At 49.4% G+C, this 16,908-nt stretch overlaps 6 protein-coding genes across 6 annotated transcripts; 5 read left to right on the top strand and 1 right to left on the bottom strand.

Moving 5' to 3' along the window:
* Positions 1 to 154: 154 nt before the first annotated feature.
* Positions 155 to 2,053, top strand: F5J12DRAFT_821517 (Dihydroorotate dehydrogenase-domain-containing protein). The gene is made up of 6 exons (XM_051745311.1): positions 155 to 591; positions 658 to 730; positions 787 to 845; positions 899 to 1,209; positions 1,276 to 1,508; positions 1,566 to 2,053. Exons 1-6 carry the CDS (start codon positions 226 to 228, stop codon positions 2,009 to 2,011), a joined length of 1,488 nt encoding a protein of 495 aa, XP_051601354.1. The 5' UTR covers positions 155 to 225; the 3' UTR covers positions 2,012 to 2,053.
* Positions 2,054 to 2,249: 196 nt separating this feature from the next.
* On the top strand, positions 2,250 to 3,946 carry F5J12DRAFT_718454 (uncharacterized protein; the record flags this gene model as incomplete). The annotated part of the gene is made up of 3 exons (XM_051741115.1): positions 2,250 to 2,491; positions 2,557 to 3,091; positions 3,146 to 3,946. The coding sequence occupies 3 exons, from the start codon at positions 2,250 to 2,252 to the stop codon at positions 3,944 to 3,946; spliced, it is 1,578 nt and encodes a 525-aa protein (XP_051601353.1).
* Positions 3,947 to 5,782: 1,836 nt separating this feature from the next.
* F5J12DRAFT_891249 (uncharacterized protein) lies at positions 5,783 to 7,451 on the top strand (the record flags this gene model as incomplete). Its single annotated transcript, XM_051747471.1, has 3 exons — positions 5,783 to 5,994; positions 6,062 to 6,596; positions 6,651 to 7,451. The coding sequence occupies 3 exons, from the start codon at positions 5,783 to 5,785 to the stop codon at positions 7,449 to 7,451; spliced, it is 1,548 nt and encodes a 515-aa protein (XP_051601352.1).
* A 2,202-nt stretch (positions 7,452 to 9,653) lies between these two features.
* On the top strand, positions 9,654 to 11,671 carry F5J12DRAFT_564626 (uncharacterized protein). The gene is made up of 3 exons (XM_051740075.1): positions 9,654 to 10,130; positions 10,196 to 10,730; positions 10,785 to 11,671. The coding sequence occupies exons 1-3, from the start codon at positions 9,919 to 9,921 to the stop codon at positions 11,583 to 11,585; spliced, it is 1,548 nt and encodes a 515-aa protein (XP_051601351.1). The 5' UTR covers positions 9,654 to 9,918; the 3' UTR covers positions 11,586 to 11,671.
* A 166-nt stretch (positions 11,672 to 11,837) lies between these two features.
* Positions 11,838 to 13,902, bottom strand: F5J12DRAFT_718870 (MFS general substrate transporter; the record flags this gene model as incomplete). Its single annotated transcript, XM_051741134.1, has 12 exons — positions 11,838 to 12,229; positions 12,284 to 12,385; positions 12,438 to 12,526; positions 12,621 to 12,883; positions 12,936 to 13,056; positions 13,113 to 13,179; positions 13,240 to 13,299; positions 13,354 to 13,420; positions 13,470 to 13,512; positions 13,561 to 13,589; positions 13,634 to 13,702; positions 13,768 to 13,902. 12 exons carry the CDS (start codon positions 13,900 to 13,902, stop codon positions 11,838 to 11,840), a joined length of 1,437 nt encoding a protein of 478 aa, XP_051601350.1.
* A 1,364-nt stretch (positions 13,903 to 15,266) lies between these two features.
* Positions 15,267 to 16,156, top strand: F5J12DRAFT_891246 (uncharacterized protein; the record flags this gene model as incomplete). Its single annotated transcript, XM_051747470.1, has 3 exons — positions 15,267 to 15,495; positions 15,560 to 15,967; positions 16,056 to 16,156. The coding sequence occupies 3 exons, from the start codon at positions 15,267 to 15,269 to the stop codon at positions 16,154 to 16,156; spliced, it is 738 nt and encodes a 245-aa protein (XP_051601349.1).
* Between the last annotated feature and the right edge of the window lie 752 nt (positions 16,157 to 16,908).

The raw sequence follows: 16,908 nt of genomic DNA, 5'->3' as shown, positions 1-16,908 counted from the left end.
TTCTGTACCTGTAATTGACGACCCAAACTGTATACTAATCTCCATCAGAGGGACAGAGAATGACGGAATGACGGTCACGACCAGTCAGTGACAAGTTTAAACAGGTTTGAACCATCTACTCACTTCCTAATGCGCCCCTCCCCAGTGAGAGTCCGGTTGCTTGTGAATTCAACAAGTGCAAACAAGCTTTCGGCCAGCCTCCTGCGAGTTGGTCCGAATAGCGGTATGGCGGGGAGTATGGCGAGTCTGCCATTGAGAAGCATTAGACACCAGCACACTCTGCGACAGGGATTCACATTTCATCGGCAGTCCGTCTTCCAGCGCAGACCGTTCACGTCATCTTCCTCGCAGTCGGCTTCGCCTCGTTCGCCACTCCGAACAGCATCTTACACCGTCCTTTTTGCTGTCTCTGCTGGTCTATTCGCCGCATACTACCTTGACGCCCGTTCTGCCATTCACCGCTATGTTTTGACACCCGTTCTAAGGTATACCTTTGATGCCGAAACTGGACACAAGATAGCCGTTAAGGTGCTACGGAGCGGACTGGCACCGCGAGATATTGTCAAGGACGATGATATTTTACGGTCGGAGGTTGTGGATGATAATGACTAGACCGAATATCGTGCGCTCACCATGGCTGTTTTGCGTATCTAACAGATACTTGGGTTCGACGTGTCCAATCCGGTTGGACTCGCTGCTGGCTTTGACAAAGATGGTGAAGCTATAGACGGTGCGCGTAGTCACGCGTTTGTGGAGCGCTCTACCCTCACTGATATTGATGGCTAGGTTTATTCAACCTTGGGTTCAGTTGGGTGGAAATAGGCAGCGTGACTCCAAAGCCTCAAGTGAGGGTTTCGTGCGACCACTCTATTTTACCGTCCTTCACATCGTATGACAGTCTGGAAACCCTCGACCACGGGTATTTCACCTCCCCACCGATTCCGCTCTCATAAACCGGTACGGTTTCCCATCACAAGGTGCAGCCGCTGTTGTATCGCGCCTGCGAGCTCGCATACCCACCTTCTATGATGCCAACGAGACATCCACTAGCGCGTTGCGCTCGGGAGCTGTCCTTGCTATCAACCTTGGAAAGAACAAGACGTCACCCGCAGATTCTTCTGAGGACTTCGTGTCTGGAGTAAACGCTTTTGGTCCCTATGCAGACGTCTTGGTGGTCAACGTGTCCAGTCCCAACACCCCTGGTCTTCGGTACGTCACTCGCGCAATCGTGTTCTATATCGGCGTGTTCACTACGGCTCTCTCATGACTCCTCAGTGGACTGCAAAACCGGGAACTTCTGGAAGGTTTGCTGAAGGATGTGGTGGGAGCTCGGAATGCCCTGGAGCCGTCGCCAGTTACCTCACGTCGACCGCGCTTGGTGCTTAAGATAGCACCCGACCTTGAAGAATCTCAGCTTGCGGAGATGGCTGAGGTTATACGAAATAGTAACATTGATGGTGTCATCGTCAGTAACACGACTATCGCTCGGCCATCCTCGTTGACAGATCGTGAGTGACTAATCCCGCGAATGTTATGTGCCTGCACCACTTCTGCTATGCTCGCAGAAAACAAGGCCGAGACAGGTGGCTTATCTGGTAAGCCGGTAAAACCTTGCACCCTCCGTGCCTTGAAGACGCTTCGAGCGCATCTCCCTGCCTCTATTCCGATCATTGGTTGCGGTGGCATCAGCTCCGGCGCTGACGCTCTGGAGTATGGACGTGCAGGCGCATCGTTCGTCCAGCTGTACACTGAATTCGGGTATGATGGTGTGGGCACGTGCCGGCGAATAAAAGACGAGCTTGTATCATTGCTGAAGAGGGAAGGGAAGACGTGGGGAGACGTGGTTAATGAATCGGTGGCGAGGTTGAGCTGGAAGGAGCCAAATCCCCCTTTACCTGCACCAGTCCGCGAAGGAAAGGCAACGGTAGGGAAGCTGATAGAGGAGGCAGAGGTGCTCCAATCCCTGCTAAATGAGCTAGGTGAGAAGATGAGCGGTAGCGCAGAGCCCTAGCAATACATATTCGGCCAACCGAAACCAGTATCTAGTATCAGAACTACGTACTGGCATCCAAAAAGCTACCGCAACCTGTGGTCCGCAGCTCTAGGATCTGATAAGCCACGATTAGTGTTTTCTTCAGAGCAGCACGTCATCTGAGCTGACAATGAGCTTAGAAATCGCGTATGGAAGGCCAACTAAGTAAACGAATATCTCCCGTCTTCCGGTTCCCCTCCGTGTTTGATAGGTGAACATGAAGTTCGAACCTCGACTGTTGGCGTGCTCACTCCTAGGTTCTTTGTTCTTCCGATTACTACCACTGGGGTGTTTGCCGCCGGACGGTTCCCAGCGAGATGCTTCCAAGTCAGTTGCTATCGTTGGCGCAGGGAGCGCCGGACTGGCGATGTTGAAATCCCTATTGGATCTGACGATCGAGACTCGTGCAGACTGGGACATAGTAGTATACGAGCAACGTAGGGATGTCGGGGGAATATGGTGCGATCTATTCTTGCTTGTTATGCCTATTCACGACGCTCAATCCACTGGATGCTGGTTGCCAGGTTGCCAGATCCATCACCGCCACCTCCTCCTGAGCTACCGGAAACTCCACTGTATCCCCTACTGCACACTAATATCCCTGTCCCCATGATGACTTACCCCGGCTTTCCGTTCCCGCCTGGCACGCCCCTGTTTCCCCTACACGAATACATACAACGGTATCACCAGGATTACGCGACACTCCATGGCCTTTGGCCATACATCAAGTTCAACCATACTGTACTGTCGTCGTCATGGGTAGGAACGCCACGGGCTGGGCATTGGGAGATCGTCATTGAAGATCATAATGGTGACCGGGTGAAAAGATCATTCGATCATCTCGTCGTTGGGAGTGGGCATAATCATGAGCCACATCTTGTGGTATTCGCCGGCCAAGAGACGTGGTTAGAGAATGCTAAGGGCGGACCGGAACGTGAAATTCTGCACTCCATATGGTACCGCGACCCAAGTCGGTATGTCAACCGAACCGTCGTAGTGGTAGGTGGAGGGGCAAGCGGACTCGACATGGCGTCTCAGGTATCGCAGTATGCCCGCAAAGTGAGTGTCATCCTGTGATGGTTCATCATGCAGTCGGTGCTTGAATAATTTTAGATTTATCTCAGTACCCGCAGTCCGCCGGAGGGGGTGCCGACAGGACCCGTGGAGATGAAGCCTGGGATTTCACATTTTACCTCGGATGATGTTGTCTTTACGGATGGTTCGATGGCGCAGGACGTGGATACGGTTTTGTTAGGTACGGGCTATGATCTCCGGGTACCTTTCTTAGAAGAGGGCGGGGAAGTGATCGTGAAACCAAGATCTAACGAGACGGACGGACGCAGACTTACCACCAACCTGCGTTATCTGTTCCCACTCCACAGACATATATTTTCTCTGTCGGAGTCTTACCCAACGAACGCACTGGCTTTCATCGGCCTCCCGATATTAGCCCTGAGCTGTCCGTCGGATACTGCGCAGAGTATCTACGCCTCCTCGATCATTGCGAATGGTAGCCTGCTTGCGCCCCGATCTGAATTGCTGAGCCAGCTTGCAGACAGCGAAGAAGATCTTCGGAGGAGAGGGTATGATCCGTATTACATTGGACACAGGATGGTCGACAATTCCACGTTCGATTATCAAGACGGCCTCATCAAAACTCTGCGATTGAAGAAGGGATTGCCAGGGAAGATTACCCCTTTCGTCGAGCCTTGGAGAAGGGAAACCATTATCTACATAGGTAGCATGAAGCGAGGGTGGCGGAGGCTGGAGGGACTTGGACTAGCTGAGGAGTGGCTAGACGGAGTTGAGAGTGAAGAAGAGTGGGCCGATCTTATGAGACGAGTAGGCGTATGGCAGAGTGATTGGGAGACGGAGCACCAGTTGGTATTCCCGAATGACATGCTCATATATTGATGGATGACAAGACTTTCTGTCTTTTACTATCTAATCAAAGATGAAGTGTGATGGACAAGTCTGAAAGCGAAGAAGGCCTTATGACATGAATGAGCACATGGCGGAGAGATTGGGAGACGGCATATCAGCTAGTATTTTTCTAACTTGAACTGTAATCTTTCTTTAGGGTAGAGGAAAGCAAGGTAAAGGACAAGTTCTAGAAAGGGCCCACCCCTCACCAGACATAGCAGTTCGTCAGACACCCTATATATTGAATGTTTCTCATCCTACCTTATGTCAGACCCAGAAAGAATCGACACAAAAGCAGTCCAGTCTGAAAGTACTGCCGTACCTTCAAGTTGCATTCCAAAAATTATGCTCCACATGGTGACCATAGTAGGGTGGTCTGACATGCTACAGGTACGAAGGTCAGAACAACACAGTGTGGGACTAACTTATAATCAGGGGTAACTGCATAGCTGTGAAGAAGCTACGAAGTTTCTTCGGCTTCCTATGCTTACATAAGACTGACGGATACAGCCACGTTGTACTGCGGCGGGTCAAAAATAGATATCACTTCCCACGGCAGTCTGATCCGGCCCATACGGTATACTCCAACATAGCGCGACAATAATAATCAAGGCTAGAACGTTTCATTACGCCGCAGTGCGCACTCTCCGTAAGCATATATATACCAAGCTCCTCATTATTTCCTCCGGGTAACCGTGCGAGGAAAAGCCCGCGTTTATTACATAGTACCAGCGCACCGGGATCGTGAAAATTCGTCGCCTTCAGATCTACAATCTGGTAGGTGAGCACTGTCAAACAGGCACTACAGCCTGTGCCCCGCAGCTCTAGGATCCTATAAACCGTAATGCAGAATCAGTGTTTCCCCAAAGTTATATCACATGGTACACGAGTACGCGGGTACGGTGTGACGTAACCTTAACCCAGTGTCACATCCTTAGCTGCTGAAGTTTTAGTTTGACTTTGCGAGTTGCATTGTAGTTGCAACGACATCAACACACCGAGAGAAGAAGGAATGGAAAGAGGTTGGGCTACCATCCGATAACCGGTATGTGCCTGTTTTCTGTTCAAAGTCGTCATCCCTGCTTCGCTTTGCAACCCTCAAGATCCCGTCAAAGCCCCGGAACGTGATTATCATTTGCGCTCATCCTTCTTTGCAAAAGACCGAAGCCGTTAGGTCCCTTCCTGACATATCTGATCATTTTTGATGATGCACAGACCCAGATCGCGCTGACAATGTCACCAATGAGGGTGATTGGGATACCGACCCCCTAAGACTCCGACCTCAGACATACTGAGTGTCGGGGAAGATCCCAAGGCAGAGCTAGCTAACACTCCATAGCCGTAACTGGTTGGACGTTGAGTGCTGATATATCGAACTTAGCGACACAAAAGGAGGTGGTTCTTGCCTGTCTACACGTGTTATCCACTTGTTTCCTTCCAACGCACGAAACATCCGTCAGAGTGACGGTTAGCTGGTCAGTAGTAACTTCTGAACGAATATAGGATGTCACTCTTTGATCGTGCTGCCCATGGATACTGGATCGTTCCGCAGGTCGGACTGGCGGTGCTACTGGTGAAGAACCCACACATATCATTGGGACCGAGGATGAGCTTCTCAACGAACATAGGATCTCACTTCTTGACTAACACCACAGGTACTCAACAATGCCGTCGGACGGGGCGATGCTACGGTGAATAATCCTACACATCATTGGCACCAAAGATGAGCTCAGCAAGTATGCGTGAGGGCGGAGGGGGAGGGGGTAGCTATATAAATGAAAACCACCATGACGTCTTTCAGTTCTCCTTCATATTTGTTAAGTGAACATGAAGTTCGACCTTCGACAGGGATGTTTGCCCCCGCACGGTGAGCTCGAAACTCACTGCGTCCAGCAAGGTGCTTCAAAGTCAGTCGCTATCATTGGCGCAGGGAGCGCTGGACTGGCTATGTTGAAATCCTTGTTGGATTTGCCAGTCGAGACTCGTGCGGACTGGGATATAATTCTGTACGAGAAACGTGGGGACGTCGGGGGAATATGGTACGGTCTGTTCCTGCTTTTTTTTTTCCCCTACACGAAATTTAGTGTGTGCTGGACATTGGAATAGGTTGCCAGATGCATCACCCTCTCCTCCGCCAGCAGTACCCGAAACTCCACTGTATCCGCTGCTGCACGCCAATACTCCTGTTCCCATGATGACTTACCCTGGCTTTCCGTTCCCACCTGGCACGCCCCTTTTCCCCTTGCACGAATATATAGAGCAGTATCACCGGGATTACGCGACACAGTATGGTCTCTGGCCATATATCAAGTTCAACCATACTGTGTTGTCATCATCATGGGTGGGAACGCCGCAGACAGGACATTGGGAGATTATTGTTGAAGATGGCAACGGTAACCGGGTGCAAAGATCAATTGATCATCTCGTCGTTGCCAATGGGCATAACCACGCGCCCCACATCATAGTATTTCCAGGACAAGAAGCGTGGCTAGAGAACGCTAAAGGCGGACCAGAACGTGAAATTCTGCACTCTGTATGGTACCGCGACCCTAATCAGTATGTCAACCGAACTGTCATAGTGGTGGGCGGCGGAGCAAGTGGAGTCGACATCGCGTCTCAGGTGTCGCAGTATGCCCACAAAGTGAGTCCTATCTGTGATGATGATGGTTCGTCAGTTGATGCTTGAATTTTCTAGGTTTATCTCAGTGTTCGCAGTTCGCCACTGGAGACTCCAACTGGACCTGTGGAAATGAAGCTTGGGATTTCACATTTTACACCGGAAGCCGTCGTCTTCACGGATGGGTCCGTGGCGCAAGACATTGATACGGTGCTACTGGGTACCGGTTATGACCTACGGATGCCTTTCCTAGAAGAAGGCGGGGAAGTGATCGTGAAACCAGGATCTAACAAGTCAGACGGACGCAAGCTGACCACCAACCTGCGTTACCTGTTCCCGCTCCATAAACATATATTTTCCCTGTCGGAATCTTACCCGACGAACGCACTGGCTTTCATCGGCCTCCCGATATTTAGCTTTAGCTGTGCCTTGGATACTGCACAGAGTATCTACGCCTCGTCGATCATTGCGAACGGCAGCCTGCTCGAATCCCGAGCTGAATTATTGAACCAACTTGCGGACAGCGAAGAAGACCTTCGAAGCAGAGGGTATGACCCGTATTACATTGGACATAGGATGGTCGACAATTCCACTTTCGATTATCAAGAGAATCTCATTGACACTCTACGATCGAAGGGAGGACTACCTGATCAGAATACCACTTTCGTCGATCCCTGGAGAAGAGAAGGCGTCTATTACTGGGGTAATGTCAAACGAGGATGGAATAGGCTGGAGGCACTTGGACTAGCAGAGAAATGGCTAGAAGGGGTTGAGAGTGAAGAAGAGTGGGTTGAGCTTATGAGACGAGTGAACGCATGGCAGAAAGATTGGGAGACGGTTCACCAAGTAACATTTCCAGATGAAGAGCTCATATATTGATGGGTGATATGACATTCTATCTTTTACCATGCAATCGATGGTATCCAGAGTGTGATGAACAGGGTTAAGAGCGACGAAGGGCTTATGATACCAGTGAACGCATGGCAGAGAGATTGGGGGATGACACACCCGCTGGTATCTCTATAACCTGATCTGCAATCTTTCTCTGGAATAGGAGGAAGAAAAGTAGAGGACAAGTCCTGAGTGGCCGCCTGCCACCGGAGACGCAGTTCGTCAGAGATCATATAACCTTGCGTCAGACCCAGAAACACTCAACATAAAAGTAGTCCAGTGTAAATAGTAACAAGTCCTAAATAGAATCACGACTGAGTGCAGCACGCCAATAGTCATCTGTAGGTACCATGGTGACCACAGCAGGCAACGTACATACGATCTGGTCCCACACATTACAGATACGAAGGTCAGAGCAACACAATGTCGAAGGCATGGACTAATTTTCATTTAGGGACAGATGTAAAGATGAAGTGGTTACGAGATTCCAACAAAAATTCTGCGGCTTCTCATGAAGATGCTCACACAAGAATGAGCGATACCATTGGTCGCCCAAAAGGAGAAATCACTTGACCTCGAAGCTTACCCGGTGGTGTGGGATTTTCAGTACTAGCGCTGTCTACATACCAGCTCCGCTTTCATTTCCGATGTTGTTTGTGTCCTTACCAAAATGAGCAGCAGGTTGAACTGGACCATGTGCACCTCAGGGCATACGAAGAATGAAATCAAGTCAAATGCAGTGCACATAGAGATCTCACATATCATCCATCACAAACTTCCTGCAGACAATAGACTCCAACGCAGCAGAATCCTCTTCAGAGGGTAATCCTGGTCGGGCTTGTTCGAGAGCGCAAACCAGAAAGAGAGGACCGTCAGCTTCGTCTCGAAGTCGTCCGTCGTGGTGGTGGGGGGGTTTCAAGGCACGCTACATATGATAGTACGCACCAAACTCTAACTGAGTCTTCAGGATAACCGTGAAAGGAAATGCCTGCGTTTATCACATAGTCTGTACCGGGGTGGTAAAAATTCAGGTCACCTTCCATCTATACATATTTTAGTGGGTGGCCACGTGTCGGCGAATAACCGACGCGCTCGTACTGCATGTTGAAGAGAAGAGAGAAAACGTGGGGAGACGTGGCTATGTAATGAATCAGTAGCGAGGTTGTGATGGCATGTGTCTAGGCCGTGTCATCTGATGTTTCACCTCCATTTTCGACATTCTGTTGTCTACCACTGGGCCCCTGCACGTTAGGCCAGTATATATATTCTGTTAGACGCACTACAGAAGGCTCCGGTCACACGAGGTTGATCTGGAAGGAGCCTGATCCCCTTCATCTGCATCAGCCAGCCCGCGAAGGAGCGGGGAGATAGAGAGGTTCCATATCACTGCCTCTCTTTCTCGGGCAGGCACAAGAGGCGGAGACGCTCCAATCACTCCTGGGTCGGCTAGGTAAAAAAAATGAGCGGAACTATGGAGTCCCAGCGTTATATATTTGGCCGACCAAGACCAGTATCCAGCTACTGCTAGATACTTCTGGCATTGAAAAGGCTATGGCAACCTGTGCCCCGCAGCTCTAGGATCCGACAAACCGTAGTTAGTGTTTCCACGATGTTGGGGTTGCACATGGTACAGTGTGACGGAACCCGTACCAGTTCTCAGCTGCCCAGGTTTCAATTTGACCTGGTGAGTTAAATTTAGTATTGTAGTTGCAATAACTGTAACAGACCGAGAGACGGAAAAATGGAAAAAGCTCAGGCTGTCATCCGATAACTGGTATGAGACCATTTTCTGTTAGAATCGTCATGCCTACTTCGTTCTGGAGCCCCAAAGGTCACGCAAAAGCCCCCTGAACGTGTGGCTATCATTAGCTCTCATCCCTCTTTGCAAAGATCACCGCCATCGGACGCTTCCCGATATATCTGATTATTTCCAACGCATGCACAGATCCTCATTCACTAACCCAGATTGTGTTGGCAATGTCGGTGGCACCACAAAAGGTGATGGGCGTGCTGCCTCCTCAAGGACTCCCACCTCAAACGTACCAAGTTTCGAGGAAAACCCCGAGGTAGAGCTAGGAAAGTCTCCCTAGCCGGAATGTTAAGTGTCGGCGTTTCACATTCGGCGGCAGAAAAAGAGGTAGTGCCTGCTCATCTAGACGTTTTATTCAATTCTTTCTTTCCTTCCAGTGCACAAAACATCCGTCAAACTAGCGGTTCATAGCTAGTCTGTATAGCTTCTCAACGAACATAGGATCTCACTCTTTGACTAACACCACGGGTACTTAACAATGCCGTCGGACGGGGCAATGCTACGGTGAATAATCCTACACATCATTGGCACCAAAGATGAGCTCAGCAAGTATGCGTGAGGGCGGAGGGGGAGGGGGGGAGAGAGCTATATAAATGAAAACCACCACGACGTCTTTCAGTTCTCCTTCATAATTATTAAGTGAACATGAAGTTCGACCTTCGACAGGGATCTTTGCCTCCGCACGGTGGGCTCGAAACTCACTGCGTCCAACAAGATGCTTCAAAGTCAGTCGCTATCATTGGCGCAGGGAGCGCTGGACTGGCTATGTTGAAATCCTTGTTGGATTTGCCAGTCGAGACTCGTGCGGACTGGGATATAGTTCTGTACGAGAAACGTGGGGACGTCGGGGGAATATGGTACGGTCTGTTCCTGCTTATTATTCCCCTACATGAAATTTAGTGTGTGCTGGACATTGGAATAGGTTGCCAGATGCATCACCCTCTCCTCCGCCAGCGGTACCCGAAACTCCGCTGTATCCGCTGCTGCACGCCAATACTCCTGTTCCCATGATGACTTACCCTGGCTTTCCGTTCCCACCTGGCACGCCCCTTTTCCCCTTGCACGAATATATAGAGCAGTATCACCGGGATTACGCGACACAGTATGGTCTCTGGCCATATATCAAGTTCAACCATACTGTGTTGTCATCATCATGGGTGGGAACGCCGCAGACAGGACATTGGGAGATTATTGTTGAAGATGGCAACGGTAACCGGGTGCAAAGATTATTTGATCATCTCGTCGTTGCCAATGGGCATAACCACGCGCCCCACATCATAGTATTTCCAGGACAAGAAGCGTGGCTGGAGAACGCTAAAGACGGACCAGAACGTGAAATTCTGCACTCTGTATGGTACCGCGACCCTAATCAGTATGTCAACCGAACTGTCATAGTGGTGGGCGGCGGAGCAAGTGGAGTCGACATCGCGTCTCAGGTGTCGCAGTATGCCCACAAAGTGAGTCCTATCTGTGATGATGATGGTTCGTCAGTTGATGCTTGAATTTTCTAGGTTTATCTCAGTGTTCGCAGTTCGCCACTGGAGACTCCAACAGGACCTGTGGAAATGAAACCTGGGATTTCACATTTTACACCGGAAGCCGTCGTCTTTACGGATGGGTCCGTGGCGCAAGACATTGATACGGTGCTACTGGGTACCGGTTATGACCTACGGATGCCTTTCCTAGAAGAAGGCGGGGAAGTGATCGTGAAACCAGGATCTAACAAGTCAGACGGACGCAAGCTGACCACCAACCTGCGTTACCTGTTCCCGCTCCATAAACATATATTTTCCCTGTCGGAATCTTACCCGACGAACGCACTGGCTTTCATCGGCCTCCCGATATTTAGCTTTAGCTGTGCCTTGGATACTGCACAGAGTATCTACGCCTCGTCGATCATTGCGAACGGCAGCCTGCTCGAATCCCGAGCTGAATTGTTGAACCAACTTGCGGACAGCGAGGAAGACCTTCGAAGCAGAGGGTATGACCCGTATTACATTGGACATAGGATGGTCGAATTTTCCACCTTCGATTATCAAGAGAGCCTCATCGACACTCTACGATCGAAGGGAGTATTACCAAACCAAACCACCAGTTTCGTCGATCCCTGGAGAAGGGAATGCGTCCCATACTGGAGCAATGTCAAACGAGGATGGAAAAGGCTGGAGGCACTTGGATTAGCTGAGGAATGGCTAGAGGGGATTAAGAGTGAAGAAGAGTGGGTTGAGCTTATGAGACGAGTGAATGCGTGGCAGAAAGATTGGGAGACGGTGCACCAGGTAGAAATTCCAGATGACAAGCTCGTGTATTGATGGATAACATCATATTCTATCTGGTACTACGTAATTAACGATCATAGAAGTGTTATGGACGACGTTGCGACCAAGGAAGGTCTTATGATATGAGTGAGCACGTGGCAGAGTTTGGGAAACGGCACACCAACTGGTACTTCCGGATGACGTGCTCATACAAGTATTAATGATATGGTTCAACTATCAGCGAGCATTCGAATCCAGCAGATCATGTTCATTGGAACCCGCCGCTTGAATCCATTACACCATGAGTTACAGGGTGTAGACGAACCATGCACTGCGATCCCCCAAATGTTCGGGCTCCTCACCTTTCACCATGGAAAGTCTTGTCTCCGCCTTCGCACGGTTCTGATGTGAAAGATAGAACAGATTCAGAGATGCAAGGACGACTATACCAATGGACATGACCATCAGTATGATTGTGGCTGTCGTGTAATTTGGGCCAGGTGACAAGGAGCCAAGCAACCAGATGGCAAGAATGCCGCCTACAGTGCTTGTAACGGACGCGAAGGCAACGCTACTTGCCCGTCGGATGTGAGGTGCACTGTTATTGACAATCCAAGTGACTCCAGCTGGAGCAATGGCGTATGTGCCAGTCACAGAGAAGAAAAGTGAAGCATAGCGGACGTGTTGGGAAGTGCTCGCTGAAGTGTCAAATCAGTATACTAACGGGAGTATTAAGGAACATTTGACTATACCATAGAACATGGAAAACCCTATTAAGCACCAGAGCGAGAAAAATATCATCGTAAGGCCGCGGCAGCCATATCGATCAGAAACGAATGCAGAAATCACAGAGGCTGCAGGGTTGACAGTAAATCAGCAAAGTACCATACACTAATCTATGCTTACCCAAAAATGCAAGGACGAAGGGGGGAACGCTCATAAGTTGTGCCTTATTGCCAGTGTACCCCAGGCCAGCAACGATTGTTGGTTCAAAGCTGCAAATTCAAAGTCAACCAAATAGACACCCGACAAACGTACGGACTGACACTGCAAGACCAAGTAGTTGTGTTCCTGGTTCTGATATGTAACACGTAAGGAGACAAGATGATAATTGACACACCATTGAAAAATGTGATCACACTGAGCAGCAAAACTTGCGGGGATTTAAATGCTCGCAATACTTCTATCCAGCTGAAGTCATCCTTCCTTTCATCCTCAGAGATAGCCTTGCTGCTCTTGAGTTTTGAGACAACGTAACGTCTTTCCTCCGAGGATAAAAAACCCGCAGTCTCTGGAGACCGAGGAAGGACGAAAAATGAGATGATACCGAATAGGAAGGTGAACATCCCCTCCTGAAAACTCCATGAATATCCTGTGCCATGAAATGGAAGGGGACAGGCATACAACGAAGAATATCCAAGTCCACCCTGGCTTCCCACCTATTCCGTCCATATGTGTTATGGCAGCAGCTAGCAATCCACTGAAGGCCCCTGTCAACGAGGCTGCGGCAAAGAATGTAGTTATCCTGGAAAGAAACTGTCATGGACAAAGGCATCGAAGTGTTGTAATTCATAGTCTAACCTGATCTGCAATCTTTCTCTTGGATAGAAGGAAGAAAGGTAGAGAACAAGCCCTGGAAAAAGGCCACCTGTTCATCAGACGTGGCAGTGCGTCAGAGACCCTATATTTTATACATTTCTCATTCTACCTTGCGTTAATCCCAGGACCAATCGACATAACACTAGTCCAGTGTAACTAGTGACGAGTCCTAAATGGAATCGTGACTAATCTCAGCACGCCAATTATCCAAAAGTCCGCGTACCTTGCATTCCAGCAATTATGCCCCACATGGTGACCATAGCAGGTAGCATGCGATCTGGTCCGACACGCTACAAATATAAAGGTCAGAACAACACAATGTCAAAGATGTGGACTAACTTTCAGGATCAGGTTTGAAGGCAACTCCATAACGATGAAGGGGCTACAACGTTTCAACAAAAACTGTGCAGCTGCCCATGAAGTTGCTTACACAAAAGTGAGCGTTAAAGCCACGGTGAACTGAAAAGGGTCAAAAAGGGAAATCACTCAACGTCAAAGCTTACCTGGTAGTCTGAAATTTTCAGCGCTGTCTGCATACCAGCGACAAGTGCATTTCCGATGTTATTCGTATCCTGATTGTCCGGGATGCTAAACTGAGCGCGATGTCGAACCGGACGACACGCATCACGAGACGTACGAAGAACGAAATCAAGTAAAACGCGGTGCACAAGGGGAGAACCCGTCTATCAAACTTCCTCCAGACAACATCCTCCAAGACAGCGGAGTCCTGTTCAGAGGGGTCATCCCGGTCGGGTTTGTTGAGCGCATTCATGTACGTTGGGAATGAGAAAGAGAGGTCTCCCAGCTTCGTCCCGAAGCCGCCCATCATGATGAAAAGAAGCTTTCCTTCCACATGTACATGTCAATGCAGTCCAATATATAGGTTAGAACGCTTCGCGCCGCCTTCTCCGGAAGCATTGGACCCTCAATTGCTGTAAGCTTTGATCAAAAAATGTTCGTCACACGTACGAACCCTACTAGGGCTAACCACGTCCTCAGGGTAGGAAACGTTAGTGGAAAAGCTTGTGTTTATTGGTACCGAGGATGCAACAATTCATTCACCTTCCATCTATGATTTGGTCCGCGGGTTGCCGCGGAAAGGCCTGACATTCGCTGCTTACCATCACGCGATACAGGTCCGTAAGCAATGCACAGTTTTCAGGAACTAACAACAAAACTTCTTTCCCTGGGTCTTTATGTAATGAACGTTCGCTACAAACCATAAGTAAATGATGAAACATGCCATGTACCGGTGACCGGTGACAAACTCGTGGACGAGGTCTGTGTTGACACCGGCCCGAGAAGCCGCCCGGTCCGGAAAGCGCTGCATGCTTTAATCTCGTCATCTTGACTGTCAGACGCTAGCCTGACGCACTGAACTTTCCGGATACCAGCTTGTCTATGGGGCTTGAGTGTACCTCGTTGGACAGATCTGGTATCCAGGTTACAACAGACTACTATATACGTGCTGAAGATCGAACGGCGTCGTGCTTTGCAAGTCATTCTGATGTTGCAATAGTGCATGACCTTTCAGTAACCATGGTCGACACGATATACACTCTGGAACGATATAATACGGATCAACCTCCGTTCAATCCCCCAAGGCGATTGCCTCGTGCCAGCGGCGTGGCACAATACCATAGTCCTTAGTCTTTTTAAGTTCTTCCCCACGTTGCAACCATCACACTACCTCGAACTCAAGCCCGGTGCCTGACTTTCTGGCAACGACTTGTGGAATGCCTTGTACGCCTCGACGGTCAATGTCAGTTACCGATGAAGCTGTGTGCTTGGCATGGTTCAATGGGCGTATCTCAGCCTTCCTGAAACACGTGCGCACAGGTGTGATTAAACTTTCATGTTCCGTGATATATCATTATATGATACTCGTTCTTCTCCTGTGATACCTAGGCTTTGTACCCTGTAGTAGGCTGCACTTCGAGATGGAAGAGATACGAAAAATACGACCACGAGAAAACGAGGACTTCCGACTCTACACATGCTGTATGGTCATTTTTGGGCCCCTGGTTGCGCCTAGCTATCCTTGTATCCTACGTTCAGCGACATTCTGCTCGGAAGTCTGAAAGGTTATAAAGATTGTAGCGCAGTTCTAACCTCAAACTCCTCTCCACAGGCGCCATGTTTAGAGTAGTCCCCCGTCGGCAGACCAATAAGTTTAGAGCGACAGTTACCACCTACACACCTCCTACCAATGACGATTTCCTCCTGAAAGGCCTGGAAGGACCCCTTGAGACACTTTCTCCTGGCGCAGTACCCCATCCTTCTCGTAGGGCGCAGCTACGCAATGTCAAGGTGGTTGCATCCTACTCATGGGTCAAGGGGCCAATACCTAGCATCGCCGTTCCAGGTGGGCGACGCTGGTTAAAATGCTTGATCGAAGTTAGTAACTTGCATATATTATGCGTTACCAGGTTATCCCCGGATTTGGAGGAAGACCACCGTTACGACTGTTCCTGCTGACTCCGGTGTCCATTACGTCGATCGTAACGCATCGTTCATGGGGCATCGTTCGCCTCTCATACCCATATTTGCTGCTGTCGACTCACTGCATAACGACTTCCAGTACCGAGACCTAGATCTTATGACAGACAGGAAAAACTTGCGCAAATTGTTACGTTGCATCAACCAGCAACGCGGAAAGACCTTTCTCATTGATGTCGACTTGATAGGGAAGACATGTCTCCTTACACGTCGTGAAGAAACCTTAGTGGAGACTATCGAAGAATTCTGCGGATACGGTCACGAGTATGAACTCGCCGCAACTAAACCACATCGTGGTTTCGAAGACGAGATAAGTCATCATTCGCATCATCAACTATGTAAGTCACTGCGAATATGACCAGTTAAAACTTGTACTCAGTACGTGCTAGGAATTCGGGGGACTTAAAATATTACTTCGTTACGAAGTCGATGCCTGTACGAAGCCGGAAAGCGAGGATGATTCTTTCCTCGCCTCCTTCCTCCGTACTAAGAAGCATCGGGTCAAGAAGAGCATCAACACTATCTGATGACTCAGCTTACTCCAGCCGATTCGGGATGAAAATAAAGATGACATCACCTCGTTTCGTCGTTCCTCAGTCAAGGATAATCGAAATCAAGACCAGAGCTGTGCACGAGGGACTGGACTGGAAAGAAGTTTATCTCCAGTTATACCTGTCACAAACACCTTACTTGTACCTGGCAAAACACACACGTGGCACATTTGGTCGAGTGGAGAAGATACAGATCAATAGCCAGGGGATGGCAGCCCGTGCAAGAGCCACAATGACTAAATTCCAGGAACTTCTAAGGTACATTTTGAAGGCCATACGAAAACATGGTCAGGGAGTGCCCCTATGCTTAGTATATCGCGCAGGGAAGTTGCAGTTGTATAGACGCAGAAAAAGGACTAGACAACCTTTCGGGAAGGACACTTTGAGGAAGTTCCAACATGCCGCCACAATCTGATGAATTTGCTGAAGCGAGATGAAAGAGCAGTTTGGTGGGGGCGTTATGGTGGCCCGTGGGTGTAGGTGGGCACCTTATTCACCACGCAGTATGTATAAGTAGGCTTTCATCTACGCCTGGAGATTCTCGGCTCAAGGAGCAGGGACGGGGAAGAGGCTAGTGGCCCATGTAGTACTACAATAGTGATCATGCAGATACAGGTCATGTGACTGAGTTGAGTTCGGTCTCCTCGCACCCGCCATCAATGCATCATGCATCAGGTCCGAGCGCTCGGTTACCCTCAGCCCTCTAACCCCATCCCTTCACCCGCCCG

This window comes from Pisolithus orientalis, assembly GCF_024613125.1.
Source record: "Pisolithus orientalis strain OTSU chromosome Unknown F5J12scaffold_9, whole genome shotgun sequence".
NCBI classification, from domain to species: domain Eukaryota; kingdom Fungi; phylum Basidiomycota; class Agaricomycetes; order Boletales; family Pisolithaceae; genus Pisolithus; species Pisolithus orientalis.
Note: the sequence above shows the minus strand (reverse complement) of the source record. Positions and strands in the feature narration are given on the sequence as shown.